The 10,651-nt window shown below is 57.4% G+C and overlaps 1 protein-coding gene across 1 annotated transcript; it reads left to right on the plus strand.

The window, feature by feature from the left end:
• Positions 1 to 4,692: 4,692 nt before the first annotated feature.
• Positions 4,693 to 10,446, plus strand: ARRDC2 (arrestin domain containing 2). The gene is made up of 8 exons (XM_084826222.1): positions 4,693 to 5,236; positions 6,242 to 6,308; positions 6,418 to 6,565; positions 7,093 to 7,195; positions 7,471 to 7,727; positions 8,361 to 8,523; positions 8,758 to 8,909; positions 9,148 to 10,446. Exons 1-8 carry the CDS (start codon positions 4,720 to 4,722, stop codon positions 9,202 to 9,204), a joined length of 1,464 nt encoding a protein of 487 aa, XP_084682348.1. The 5' UTR covers positions 4,693 to 4,719; the 3' UTR covers positions 9,205 to 10,446.
• The last annotated feature ends 205 nt before the right edge of the window (positions 10,447 to 10,651 follow it).

Here is a 10,651-nt window from a genome sequence, read left to right on the forward strand (position 1 = left end):
CATTTGCATCATCCAAGACTGTTGTGTCACCTGAAAGACTAACCCAATGAAAAGTGACATTTGGATCATCCAAGAGTCCTGTGGCACCTGAAAGACTAACCCGATTAGAACAGAAGTTTCGATCTTCGAAGAGTCTTGTGGCACCTGAAATATTAGCCACATTAGTAGAGAGTTTTCGATTGTCCAAAAGTCCAGTGGCACCTGGAAGGTTAACCCGATGAGAAGCGACGTTTGGATGGTCCAAGAGTTCTGTGGCACCTAAAAGACTCATCCAATTAGAAGACATGTTTGTAACATCCAAGAGTCTTGTGGCACCTGAATGCTTAGCCCCATTAGAAGAGACGTTTTTATCGTCCAAGTGTCTTGTGGCACCTGAAAAGCTAACTCAATAGGAAGACATGTTTGTCTCATCCAAGAGTCTTGTGGCATCTGAAAAACTAACCCAATTTGAATACAAGTTTGTATCGCCCAAGGGTCTTGTGGCACTTGAAAGACACCCCCAATTACAAGACACGTTTGTATCATCAAAGAGGCTTTTGGCACCTGAAAGATTAACCCCATCAGAAGAGGTGTTTGGATCGTCCAATAGTCCTGTGGCACCCGAAAGACTCACCCATTTAGAAGAGACGTTTGTATTGTCCAAGGGTCCTGTGGCACCTGAAAGACTAACCTGATGAGAAGCAACATTTGGATCGTCCAAGTTTCTTATGGCACCTGAAAGACTAACCCGATGAGAATCGACATTTGTATCTTCCAAGAGTCCTGTGGCACCTGAAAGATTAACCCGATTAGAAGAGACATTTGTATCATCCAAGGGTGTTGTGTCACCTGAAAGACTAACCCGATGAAAAGTGACATTTGGATCGTCCAAGAGTCTTGTGGCACCTCAAAGACTAACCCGAATAGAAGAGAGTTTTGGAACATCCAAGAGTCCTGTGGGTCCTGAAAGACTAACCCGATCAGAAGAGACGTTTGTATTGTCTAAGAGTCCAGTGGCACCTGGAAAATTAACCCGATTCGAAGAGACATTTGTATCATCCAAGAGTCTTGTGGCACCTCAAAGACTAACCCGATTAGAAGAGACGTTTCGATCGTCGAAGAGTCCTGTGGCACCTGAAAGACTAACCCGATGAGAAGCGACGTTTGTATCTTCCAAGAGTCCTGTGGTACATGAAAGACTTACCCAATGAGAAGAGAAGTTTGTATTGTCCAAGAGTCTTGTGGCACCTGAAAGATAAGCCACATTAGAAGAGACTTTTGTATCGTCCAAGAGTCCTGTGGCACCTGAAAGACTAACCCGATTAGAAGCGATGTCTGTATCTTCCAAGAGTCCTGTGGCACCTGGAAGATTAACCCGATTAGAAGAGACATTTGTATCATCCAAGAGTCCTGTGGCACTTGAAAAACTAACCCAATTAGAAGAGACGTTTGTATCGTCCCAGAGTCTTGTGGCACCTGAAAGACTAACCCGATGAGAAGTGTCATTTGGATCGTCCAATAGTCTTGTGGCCCCTGAAAGACTAACCCGATTAGAAGAGCGTTTTGGATTATCCAAGAGTCTTGTGTCACCTGAAAGACTCTCCCAAGTAGAAGAGACGTTTGTATCATCCAAGAGTCTTGTGGCACCTGAAAGACTAACCCGATGAGAAGCGTCGTTTGGATCGTCCAATAGTCTTGTGGCGCCTGAAAGACTAACCCGATTAGAAGAGCGTTTTGGATTATCCAAGGGTCTTGTGTCACCTGAAAGACTCTCCCAAGTAGAAGAGACGTTTGTATCATCCAAGAGTCTTGTGGCACCTGAAAGACTAACCCGATGAGAAGAGACATTTGGATCATCCAAGAGTCTTGTGGCACCTCAAAGACTAACCCAAGTAGAAGAGAGTTTTGGATCGTCCAAGAGTCCTGTGGCACCTGAAAGATTAACCTGATTAGAAGAGACGTTTGTATTGTCTAAGAGTCCTGTGGCACCTGGAAGATTAACCCGATTAGAAGAGACATTTGTATCACCCAAAAGTCCTGTGGCACCTGAAAGACTAACCCTATTAGAAGAGACGTTTCGATCGTCTAAGAGTCCTGTGGCAACTGGAAGATTAACCCGATTAGAAGAGACGTTTGTATCGTCCAAGAGTGTTGTGTCACCTGAAAGACTAACCCGATGAAAAGTGACATTTGGATTGTCCAAGAGTCTTGTGGCACCTGAAAGACTAACCCGATGAGAAGCGTTGTTTGAATTGTCCAATAGTTTTGTGGGGCCTGAAAGACTAACCCGATTAGAAGAGAGTTTTGGATAATCCAAGAGTCTTGTGTCACCTGAAAGACTCTCCCAAGTAGAAGAGACGTTTGTATCATCGAAGGGTCTTGTGGCACCTGCAAGACTAACCCGATGAGAAGAGACATTTGCATCATCCAAGAGTCCTGTGGCACCTGAAAGACTAACCCGATTAGAAGAGAAGTTTCGATCTTCGAAGAGTTTTGTGGCACCTGAAATATTAGCCACATTAAAAGAGAGTTTTGGATCGTCCAAGAGTCCTGTGGCACCTGGAAGGTTAACCTGATGAGAAGCGACGTTTGGATGGTCCAAGAGTGCTGTGGCACCTGGAGGATTAACCCCATTAGAAGAGAAGTTTTTATCGTCCAAGAGTCTTGTGGCACCTGAAGGACTAACCCAATGAGAAGTGACATTTGGATCGTCCAAGAGTCTGGTGGCACCTCAAAGACTAACCCAAATAGAAGAGAGTTTTGTATCGTCCAAGAGTCCTGTGGCACCTGAAAGATTAACCCAATTAGAAGAGACGTTTGCATTGTCTAAGAGTCCTGTGGCAGCTGGAAGATTAACCCGATTAGAAGAGACATTTGTATCATCCAAGAGTCTTGTGGCATCTGAAAAACTAACCCAATTAGAAGACATGTTTGTGTCGTCCAAGGGTCTTGTGGCACCTGGAAGATTAACCCGATTGGAAGAGACATTTGTATCATCAAAGAGTCTTGTGGCACCTGAAAGACTCTCCCAATTAGAAGACACGTTTATATCATCGAAGAGACTTTTGGCACCTGAAAGACTAACCCGATTAGAAGAGACGTTTGTATCATCCAAGAGTCTTGAGGCATTTGAAAAACTAACCCAATTAGAAGACATGTTTGCATTGTCCAAGGGTCTTGTGGCACCTGAAAGACTAACCCGATGAGAAGAGCGTTTTGGATTATCAGAGTCCTCTGGCACCTGAAAGATTTATCCGATTAGAAGAGATGTTTGTATTGTCTAAGAGTCCTGTGGCACCTAAAAGGCTAACCTGATGAGAAGCGACGTTTGGATGGTCCAATAGTCTTGTGGCACCTGGAAGATTAACCCGATTAGAAGAGACATTTGTATCATCCAAGAGTCTTGTGTCACCTGAAAGACTAACCCGATTAGAAGAGCGGTTTTGGATTATACAAAGAGTCCTCTGGCACCTGAAAGATTAACCCGACTGGAAGAGACGTTTGTATCGTTTAACAGTCCTGTGGCACCTGAAAGAGTACCTTGATGAGAAGCGATGTTTGGATGGTCCAAGAGTCCTGTGGCACCTGGAAGATTAACCAGATTAGAAGAGACATTTGTATCATCCAAGAGTCTTGTGGCACCTGAAAAACTAACCCAATTAGAAGACATGTTTGTATTGTCCAAGGGTCTTGTGGCACCTGAAAGATTAACCCTATTAGAAGAGGCGTTTGTATCGTCCAAGAGTCCTGTGGGACCTAAAACACTCACCCAATTAGAAGACATGTTTGTATCGTCCAAGGGTCTTGTGGCACCTGAAAGATTAACCCTATTAGAAGAGGCGTTTGTATCGTCCAAGAGTCCTGTGGGACCTAAAACACTCACCCAATTAGAAGACATGTTTGTATCGTCCAAGGGTCTTGTGGCACCTGAAAGACTAACCTGATGAGAAGCGACGTTTGGATGGTCCAATAGTCTTGTGGCACCTGAAATACTCTCCCAAGTAGAAAAGACATTTGTATCATCGACAAGAGTCTTGTGGTACCTGACAGACTAACCCGATTAGAAGAGTGGTTTGGATCATCAAAGAGTCCTCTGGCACCTGAAAGATTAACCCGATTGGAAGAGACATTTGTATCGTCCAAGAATCCTGTGGCATCTGAAAGACTAACCCAATGAGAAGAGTAGTTTCGATCCTCGAAGAGTCCTGTAGTACCTGAAAGACTTACCCAATGATAAGAGAAGTTTGTATTGTCGAAAAGTCTTGTGGCACCTGGAAGATTAACCCCATGAGAGGAGGCGTTTGGATCGTCCAAGAGGGGTGCGGCAGCCCAGCCTCCCTGGGGGCGACGGGACTTGCGGCCCGACCCCTCTGGAAACGCGGGGGCCCGCCGGGAATGATGGGAGCCACGGCCAATCTGGAGGCCAGTTGCGGACGATGGACACCTGGTCCGGGCCGTCCGAAGGCCCCATCTGCAGCGACGGGCCTGCAGCCTCCGCGGAGCCCCAGGGCCGGCTGGGGATGATGGGCGGCGCAGTCCCTCGGGAAGCCTGCCCCCGCTTCCGTCCAGGCGGGGTCAGCCCGTCTCCCTCTGCCCAGGGGAGGAAAGTTTATCTCGGCCGCGATCTCCCCGCCCGACCGGGGGGCTTGTTTTCCCCGGGCTGCTCCCGCCCCTTCCCCGCCCCCTCCGCGCGGATAGGCTGCCCGACCTCGGGGGGCGCGGCCGGGAGGGCGCTGCCCTATGAAGCGCGCCGCGCCGGCGCCCCCGCTCCACAGCGCCCCGAGCCCGCGGCTCGCCCCAGTGTCCTGCTCCCGTCGGTCATCCGCGGCGGCCGGACTCTCCCCAGTCGCCCGCCTCCGTCGGGCGGCCGCCGCCGCCTCCCTGCGCGGACTCTCCCCAGTCGACAGCCTCCGTCGGGCAGCCGCCGCCGCCTCCCTGCGCGGACTCTCCCCAGTCGCCAGCCTCCGCCGCCGGCCCGCCATGCTCTTCGACCGGCTCAAGCGCTTCGCCGTGCTGCTCGACTGCCCCGAGCTGGCCGCGCCGCCCGTCTTCAGCTCGGGCGAGAGCGTGGCCGGCCGGGTGGTGCTGGAACTGTCCGGCGAGGCGCGCCTGGGCGCGCTGCAGCTCCGCGCGCTCGGCTGCGCCAAGGTCCACTGGAGCGAGTCGCGCTCGGCCGGCTCCAGCACCGCCTACACGCAGAGCTACAGCGACCAGGTGGACTTCCTCAGCCACCGGGAGACCCTCCTCGCCCCGCCGGGTAGGTAGGGGCCCGGGGGCGGGCGGGGGGCCGGTTTCCGCCGCTGGCCTCTGAGCGCGCGCAGAGGGTCTCCCCTGCGGTGGCCCCTCTCGCTCTCGCCCGCTTGCAGCCCGTCTCTCTCGCGCTCCGACGCCCCGGGGGTGGGCCCGTCTCTCCCGGCCGGCGCCCCTCTGCCCAGGCGCCAGGCCGGAGCCGAGTGGGCGCAGCTGGAGAGAATCGTGGCTTCGTAGGGTTGGAAGGGGCTTGTGAGGCCGTCGAGTCCAACCCCCTGCTCAACGCAGGACTCCAACTCAGAGCAACCCTACAGAATCATCGAATAGTAGGGTTGGAAGGGGCTTGTAAGGCCATCCGGTCCAACCCCCTGCTCCGTGCAGGACTCCAAGTCAAGCATCCCCATAGAATCATAGAAAAGTGGGCTTGGAAGGGGCTTGTAAGGCCATCTAGTCCAGCCTCTGCTCGATGCAGGACTCCAAGTCAAGCACCCCTATAGAATCATAGAATAGTAGGACTGCTAGGGGCCTACAAGGCCATCTAGTCCAACCCTCTGCTCAATGCCGGACTCCAAGTTAGAGCGTCCCTATAGAATCATAGCATAGCAGGGCTGGAGGGGGCCTGTAAGACCCTCGGGTCCAGCCCCCCGCTCCATGCAGGAATGCATTGATGCGTCTCCCTGAAAGCCTGCCCCCGGCTCGTGCCGCCCGAAAAGCCTTCGGTCACAGGCCCCCGGGGCTGTGGCGTGCGCTGCATTTCCGCCGCTTGGCTTCTGCACGGCAGCCCACCAGGACTTTGAGAGGACCAAAGAGCAATGCAAAGGGCCGCTGTTTATTTATTCATTAATTGCATTGATTAGATTTATTAATCGCCCCTCGGGCTGGTCGCCCATTTGCTCTGGGCGACGGCTGAGAATAAAAACAGCCCAAAACGATAAAATCCTGCGCTGAAAACGTTTCTAAAGCCCCCCGAACCCCCTTCTCACTTTTGCCCCTGTCTTTCTGCTCCCCACAGACAACGGGGGCGTCACCGTGCTTCCGGCCGGCCGGCACGAGTTCCCCTTCACGTTCCAGCTGCCCGAGTAAGTCTGCGCGGCCCCTCGCTTCCAGAGGCGGGGAGGGGGGGTCCTGGGCAGGAGGGGGGCAGCTGCTGCCCAGGCCGGGCCGTGACCCCCGCTTCCTCCGTCGCAGCACCCTGGCCACCTCCTTCGAGGGGAAACACGGCAGCGTCCGGTACTGGGTCAAGGCCAAGCTGCACCGGCCCTGGAGCTCCGTCAAGCGCGCCAAGAAGGAATTCACCGTCATCGAGCCCATCGACATCAACACGCCAGCTCTGCTGGTGAGCGACCCGGGCGGGGGCGACCGGGGCTGCCTGGCTGGGTGGGCGTCAAAGGCCTTCCCCAAGCTGTGGCGGGCTGCAGCGCCCATCCTTCCCAGCCCTGGAGCTGCGACCCACATCTGGAGGGCGCCAGGGCGGGGAGCTGTCTCTAGGGGGTTCTGTCCTGGCAGGCTACTTATTTCCGGCCTGCACTTCTGGCTACCATGGCTGGTGGGCCGCCCAGGGGACCCAGTCGCCACCAGCTTCACCCCTGGGCATGCGGGGATCCAGGAGCAGGTAGATGATCAGGTGCCCAGTTTGGACCTTTAGAAAGGCAGAACCGGGGTTGACATCGCAGCGTCCTGCACCAGGGAGTTCCGCAGGTCGGTCATGCGTCCGCTCCTCAAACGCCCAGCTCGGATTTGCCGCTCCTGTTGCGCGTGGATCAGGGATCCTCTCCCCTCTCCACCTGCCCCCTCCTTCCCCGGAAGAACGGAAATGAAAGCGCCTGCTCCGTCCACTGAGCGTCTCTCACTTTCTCCCAACAGGCTCCTCAGGCTGGCGCCAAGGAGAAACTGGCCCGTGCCTGGTACTGCAGCCGTGGGCAGGTCTCCGTCTCCGCCAAGATTGATCGGAAAGGCTACACCCCAGGTAACCTATGGGGCGCCCTCTGAGCACAGGTCCAGGGCAGAGGGGCAGCTTCTCTTGTCACCTGTGGCCCCAGCCCTGTCTTTTTTTTTAAACGGGCTGTCGAAATACCTGGGGGGGGCTGTCGAAATACCTGGGGGGGGCTGTCTCCCTCCCGCGTTCCAGGCTCAGGGCAGGGGCAGAGCGGGGCGCGCCAGGCGGGGCCGTGCAGGGCCCCCGCGCTGGCAGGGCGCCTCCTCTGACGCACTTCTCCCCCCCCCCCCCGCTTCCCCTGGCAGGCGAGGTCATCCCTATCTTTGCGGAGATCGACAACTGCACCAGCCGCGCCGTGGCGCCCAAGGCCGCCATCATCCAGACGCAGACCTTCGTCGCCCGGGGCGCCCGGAAGCAGAAGCGGGCCGTCGTGGCCAGCATCGCGGGGGACGCCATTGCGGCGGGGAAGAGGGAGGTGTGGCACGGCCGGGCCCTCAAGATCCCCCCCGTGGGCCCCTCCATCCTGCAGTGCCGCATCCTCCACGTGGAGTACGCGCTCAAGGTGAGAGTGGACCCCCAATTGCTCGGCCCGCCCGAATAGCCCCCCCAGGTCGGACCAAAGCCCTGCCTAGTGGCCGGCCAGCTGCCCTAATGGGCAGCGAGTGCCACAGCGCCGCCTCATTCTGTTCCCCGGTCTTTGGGGCTGGAGGCCACACGGAGCCATGAGGACTAGTCGCACAGCAAGACTTGATCCCCCGCGAATGTGCCTAGCCCCCTTTTAAAGCCGTCCACGTGTATCTCTCGGAGCGATTGCTACGTTTCCATCCCCCCTCTTGCGGCCTGCATGGCCGTCAGCCTCTCCATTCTATCCTCACAACAGTCCGGTGAGGTAGGGTAGGCTCCATGTTATTCTCACAACAGCCCGGTGAGGTAGGGCCGGCCGAGAGCCCGGGCCTGGCCCGGAGCCGCGTGGCCCACTTCCCGGCCGCAGGGGGACGCGAGCTCACAACGCGGGTGGGCAACCTTTTGCCGGCGGGCCTCATCCGGCCTGCGGAGGCTGGCACCCTGCCCCCTTCCGGAGACGCCGAGGTTGAGAGGCCCGAGTTCTGGTGCCCGTCGCTGCGTGCAAAAGAAAGGCGGCGTCTCCATGGGGCAGCAGAATAGCCCCGGCCATCCCGCACTTCTCTTCCGGCAGGTGTGCGTGGACATCCCTGGGGCGTCGAAACTGCTCCTGGAGCTGCCACTGGTGATCGGGACCATCCCCCTGCACCCCTTTGGCAGCCGCACCTCGAGCATCAGCAGCCAGGGCAGCGCCAGCCTGGATTGGCTCCAGATGGGTGTCCCCGAGCAGCCTGAGGGTGAGCCGCCTCGTGGGGCGGAGGGCACGGCCTGCCCCGGTTCCGAGCACCGAGCAGGCGCGGCTCCGAGCCTGCGCCCAGCCAGGAGTAGAAACGCGGCTGTCGCCCCAGCCCCCAGAGCGCCCACGCGTGTTCAGTCGGGGCTCGGTCCTGCTTCGGACGCTGCTCTCGGGGGGGCGGCCCTGCTCTCGCATGCGACACTCTCAGCTGACCACCCCCTGTTTCTCCTCGTAGCCCCCCCGGACTACTTCTCTGTTGTGTCAGGCGAGGCGCACCCTGAGCACCTGTCGCCGCCCCGTCAGGGCGCCCCCTCCGGCCTCCTCGAGGGGCCCTTCATTGCCTACATCCAGGAATTCCGCTTCCGGCCGCCTCCTCTCTACTCGGAGGTGAGTGCCGGGCGATGCGCAAGCACGCCGCTCCAGCAGGGGGGGGGAGGATGCGCAAGGGAACAGCCATTCCGTGATGCAGCCTTCCCCCAGCCTGTCGCCCTGCAGCTGGGGGACACTGGGAGTTGTAGTCCCCCCCACCTGGAGGGCAACAGGCTGGGGGGTGGCTCCTGGGTGGTCTGCTTTGTCGTGTGTGGGCGCGGCGCTTCCTCTAACTTGTTGCCCCCTTGCCCCCCAGGTGGACCCCAACCCTCCCTCCGACAGCAGGGTCCGCCCACGCTGCATGACCTGCTGAAGGAGGCGTGGCCTGGCTCGGGATCAAGGTCAGAATGGAGACCCTTTTGGGGGCCGAAGAGGCCGGCCGGGTGCCCAGGGCGGAGGACAGGCCTCCATCCCTGGGAGCGACGGAGGGGGTGCGGTCCAGAGCTGGGGGAGCTCGTCCGGCTGGACTGGCGACGACGGATGGGGAGACCCAGAAGAGGCGCATGATGACCGATGCGCATGCCTGTGCACCGCCCTCAGGCCTGGGGCCCTGCTCTGCCCCGTAGACTTGCGGGGGGGTTCACACATCCCGCCCCTCCCATCAAAGCTGCAGAGCCCGTCTGGCCTGCTCCTCTCGGACACTGGGATGCCAGGGTTGCCTCGCAGGAGGAAGCCGGCTGAGCGCCTCCGGGGAGGACGCCTGCCTTCGTGACTCCGCGCTGTCCCCTGCCCTTCTGACATTTCCGAGCCCCCCAGTTTGGTTTCTCTTTGAAGACTGGCCCGGGACGAGGGGCGGGAGGGGACTTCCCCAGGAAGCGGTGCTGCCCCGATCCGAAAGAAGACTGTGGGTCGGTGGGGTCGTCGGCAGAAACGGGGGCACGCGTAAGTCCTCCCACCGCTTCCCCCTGTAACTGGGAGCTGTCCATTTCGAAACCACAAATGGAGACGTGGGGGAGCTGTTTAGAGCAGGTGCATTTGGGGCGGGGACAAAGGAGCGGGGCGACGGAAGCCGTTGCACGGGACACCTCATGTTCAGCCTGCTGTGTTCAAACACTCAAGGCCCTCGTCCGTTTGCAGGCGGGGGCAACCAGGCTTTCTTTTCGAGGGGTGCTGTGTCCCCCCGCAGAACTTCCAAGGAGAAGCTGTGGGTGTGCTGGAGCAGCAGAAAATGGGCCCATGGCAATAACCCAAAGCCACTGGAGAAGGAAGTCCTTTGGGGTGCGCGCTCGGCTCGGATTCGATCTCGGGGCTTGGCCCGGTGTGCGGGTCAACCGAGAGTGAGACTGCATTCCAGGAGTGTCTGAGGCACGGACTTTCCGAAGCAGGACGGTTCCCCCACCTTTTGGACCTCTTTCCTGACTCGCCGCCGTTCGACGCTGACTTATTTTTAAAGCCTCTTTCGGGCTTTATCTACTTTATCTGCGTTTCATATACTCACTTTATATACGTTTTTGACCGCTGCCTTGACGCTGTTCGGAAGCTGAGCCGCTTTGGTGTGTGTCTTTCTCGGCCTTTCTGGGTTTTGTACATTAAATTTGAGACGTTTCACGATGGCGAGGGTCCCTCCGAGTGTCTTTCCTCAAAGTTGGGGCACCTCATACACACAGCGGGGGGCTCACTCCACACCCCTCCAGCCCCGCCCGGAGTCCTGCCCAGGGTTCTTCTCAGGGGAGGCGCATGGCAAACGCCGGCCTGCAAAAACGAGTCCTCGTTGCACCCCGTCGGAAGCAACACAATTACTCCGTTAGTGCGTTTATTAT

Source organism: Heloderma suspectum, chromosome Z (genome assembly GCF_057233095.1).
Source record: "Heloderma suspectum isolate Gila_16-S chromosome Z, 16-S_ref, whole genome shotgun sequence".
In the NCBI taxonomy this organism is placed as follows: Eukaryota; Metazoa; Chordata; class Lepidosauria; order Squamata; family Helodermatidae; genus Heloderma; species Heloderma suspectum.

Excerpts from the sequence above, each read along its gene's own strand:
- ARRDC2 (XM_084826222.1), top strand. The coding sequence starts at position 4,720 with ATGAAGCGCGCCGCGCCGGCGCCCCCGCTCCACAGCGCCCCGAGCCCG. Across the intron at positions 6,309-6,417 it reads TTCACGTTCCAGCTGCCCGA|CACCCTGGCCACCTCCTTCG; the intron begins GTAAGTCTGCGC and ends CCTCCGTCGCAG. Across the intron at positions 6,566-7,092 it reads TCAACACGCCAGCTCTGCTG|GCTCCTCAGGCTGGCGCCAA; the intron begins GTGAGCGACCCG and ends TTCTCCCAACAG.